This window comes from Miscanthus floridulus, chromosome 8 (assembly GCF_019320115.1).
Source record: "Miscanthus floridulus cultivar M001 chromosome 8, ASM1932011v1, whole genome shotgun sequence".
Classification (NCBI taxonomy): Eukaryota; Viridiplantae; Streptophyta; class Magnoliopsida; order Poales; family Poaceae; genus Miscanthus; species Miscanthus floridulus.
In genome coordinates, this window is record NC_089587.1 from 54,263,865 (window position 1) to 54,267,462 (window position 3,598).

Below are 3,598 nucleotides of genomic sequence, written 5' to 3' on the forward strand. Positions count from 1 at the left end.
AAATCCCCCGCTGCCACCCGATCCATCAAGCAAACCCTCGCTTCCCTCCTTCCCCTCCCCTCACACCGCGTCCGATCGACGACGACGGTGCGCCATGTCGATGCTGGACGCCTTCTTCAGCAAGGGCGGCGGCGGAGGTGGCGGCTTCCGCGGCGCCAAGTGGTACGCGCGGCGTTTCTTTTTTTCTTTTTCCCCCCCTTCTTCTGGGGATCTTCTTGAAGTTGAGAGGCGCGGCGTTCTGATGTCTCGTGTGTCGGTGTGTGTGTGCGCAGCAAGACGCTGCTGAAGCTGTCGATCCCGCGGATAAAGCTGCTTCGGAACCGGCGGGAGCTGCAGCTGCGCCAGATGCGCCGCGACATCGCCAAGCTCCTCGAGGCCGGCCAGGAGGCCACCGCCCGGATCAGGGTACGCTTCCTCGTTGTCAGGGGATTTGCTTAGATCGGAGTAGGGTTGGGTCGGGGGCTTTTTGGCTTGGCTGTGGCTGATTGGAAACTGCGGCTGCGGCAGGTGGAGCACATCATCCGGGAGGAGAACACGATGGCCGCGCAGGAGATCCTCGAGCTCTTCTGCGAGCTCATCGCCGTGCGCCTGCCCATCGTCGAGGCCCAAAAGTTCGTCCCCCTATCTGACTTGAATTTTACAACTCGTAATTGCAGTCGCTATTTGCTTGTTCATGTGGCTACGGGTGTTGCAATCGAAACTAGCTGTAGCTTTATTGCCCCTCTTGATATGGCAAACTGTGCTGGACCAGCAGCTGGCTTGGGAGTTCCAGTGGCTTGTTGACATGTACTTTTGTTGGGCAAGAACTGTCCATTGTGCCCTGTTTAATGTGTTGAGACGACTAATTATCAATGTCTCACTGTAATCTCCCATTATGGTCAGTTGGTGCTAATTTTGTGGCTCAACATGGCGTGCCACTGGTAAACCACCACTGCTGAACTTTATGATGGTAGATAGATTTCTTTAGGCCTTGTTTGGATGCATGTGTATCCACCTCAATCCACATGTGTTGGAGTGGAATGTAATGGAATTTAGTTCAATTCCATTCCAATCCACTTCAACACATGTGGATTGAGACGAATACAAGCGCATCCAAACGAGACCTTAGTGTTTGTATAGCGGGTTAGTTTTCCATGGCGAACAGTAACACCTAATCTTGCTTCACTGCTATAGTGGATTATGGCTGTGTTTGTTCCATTCCATTATAGGCCAACCTTCCTGTAACAACCAATGTGTTTTTAGCAGAGACTTGGACCCTAAAGATAAGCATTACTTTGCTATATGTTCATTTGGCATCAGGGGCAAGTTATCTTCATACTTATACCCTCTGCATTCTTATATTCCTTATTTGTTCGTAGACACAAATCAATTTAATCTGAACTCCAAGGATGTTACTAATAATAATTTTTGCTGCTGCAATTTTTTATTAGGGTGTACTATCTTGAAGTATAAAGCAGGGATACGATTCCTGCTCTTAAATATAAATGGGCTATATTAGTTGATAAAATTGATTAGCTTTTTTCTGACTAAAAATTCTGTAGAGTTGCAGATGAGTGTGACTGATTTGTGTTTCCTTGTTTTCTTGGCTTCAGGGAGTGTCCTATTGATCTCAAAGAAGCAATTTCAAGCATCTGCTTTGCTGCTCCAAGATGTGCAGATCTACCTGAACTGATGCAAGTTCAAATGATGTTTGCGACTAAATATGGGAAGGAATTTGTTGCTGCAGCTTCAGAGTTGATGCCTGATTGTGGGGTCAATCGTCAGGTTATATGACACTTTGAATTTGAATGAATCTAATCATGTTATCCGGTAGTTTGGATATTCGTAACATATCAGAATTAATGCTTCTGCAGATAATTGAACTACTTTCTATTCGTCCTCCTCCTGTTGATGCCAAGTTGAAACTGCTGAAGGAGATAGCTGAGGAACATGAAGTTGATTGGGATCCATCAGATGCAGAGACAGAATTTCTCAAACCTCATGAGGATCTATTGGTAAATACATATTGACTCGTGACTAACATGGTTAGTTCAATGATTCGAGTCTTACTTGATGCTATGTTTCCCTTCTTAGAATGGACCGACCTACTTCAATGGCTCCATGCTACCTCTTCCCAAGGAGAAACATGAGGAAACAGTAGCTGCAAGTGCTGCTGAGCAGCCTGATGAAGACTACGAGTCAGATACCGGTCTTGATTCACTGGATTTGCCTGAAGTCCCAAAAGCTGCAATTCGTCCACCTTCTGATGCACCGTTGACCCCAGGTATCGGTCCACATGTTCAGGGCTCTCAGTCACTTCCTCATGAGTTCTCAGATCCTACTGACTTGGAGGAGAATCCAACAGCTGGTGGTGCTTTTAATGTTATTCAGATGAAAAGCTTGGAACATCTTGTTTCTGCACCATCTTCTCAGTCAGACATACCAGATTTTCCAAATGAAAAGAAGCAATTTATTCCTTTTGCATCTCCACCGCCAGTTTTTATTCCTTCTGCATCTCCACCGCCAGTTTTTATTCCTTCTTCAGTGGAAAAAACCGAGACAGTTCCCTCACCTTCTCTGTCTCCTCCAGTGAAGCCAACAGAGCCAGAACCAGAGATCTACACAAAGAAAACTGATGAAGTGACCACACCTCCAGTACCTCCCACGGAATATATGTTCACAAAACAGTCAGAGCAAGCACAGACAAACTCTCCTCCTGAGAGAGGGGCAAATATTGACTTGGATGACGTTTTATCTGCTGCTCAGACAGCTGCTGAATCAGCTGAGCGAGCTGCATCAGCAGCCCGTGCTGCTGCAAACCTTGCACAACTGCGCATTGCAGATCTAAAGAAGAATTCCAATGTCTATAACAAGTACAGCGATAGTGCCCAAAAGGAAAGACATCATCAGACTGAGGGGACACAGAAACCAGTATTTGATCACCAGGACTCCTTTACAAATGATACACAGGACTATGTGCCATCTCATGTGCCTCAGAGGTCACCATCTTTGGAGGACGATCCATATTTCTCCTATCCCAACTTGTTCTCAGCGCCAAAACCCTGAAGGCGGAAACTAGTGGTCTGCAATTAGTTGTTCAGAATAGTTTGAAGCCTGAGATATCACTTTTTCAGCTCTGTCCAGTCCACTTATGTTTGGTCTTTGCTGTTGCCTCGAAAATTCTGTGTATTGCTGAGTTGGTACATACAGGACAAAAGGAGACTACTGGGTTATTATTACTTGGCTATAAACCTGTCTAGTTGAGTCTCTGTAAATTGTACATGTGCGGTGTTTGTATCAGTTTTCTGAAACATTTCTGCAGTTCTACAGGTAATAACAGAAATTGAATCTCAGCAAATCAGTCTCTTCCTTGTGGTTCTGTTTTCGACTGTCATCTTGTCGTTTGGGGCGCCTTTACTGTGGGCTCCTGTGGTATGATATCTAAGCTGATATGCTACTTTGCTGGAGCCATGGGGAGCTACACAGCCCCAGCTCCGTGGAAACGACATGATATAATAAACTTATGTCCTTTGGTCATTTGACACTGTCTGCAATTTCAGTTGAATCTGAAACACCCTAAAATTTGCTCCTTTAAAAATAGAGATTAAAATAATTTATT

At 45.5% G+C, this 3,598-nt stretch overlaps 1 protein-coding gene across 1 annotated transcript; it reads left to right on the forward strand.

The window, feature by feature from the left end:
• On the forward strand, nucleotides 1-3,337 carry LOC136472090 (uncharacterized). Its single transcript, XM_066469815.1, has 6 exons — nucleotides 1-162; nucleotides 273-405; nucleotides 508-611; nucleotides 1,593-1,764; nucleotides 1,854-1,994; nucleotides 2,074-3,337. The coding sequence occupies exons 1-6, from the start codon at nucleotides 95-97 to the stop codon at nucleotides 3,043-3,045; spliced, it is 1,590 nt and encodes a 529-aa protein (XP_066325912.1). The 5' UTR covers nucleotides 1-94; the 3' UTR covers nucleotides 3,046-3,337.
• The last annotated feature ends 261 nt before the right edge of the window (nucleotides 3,338-3,598 follow it).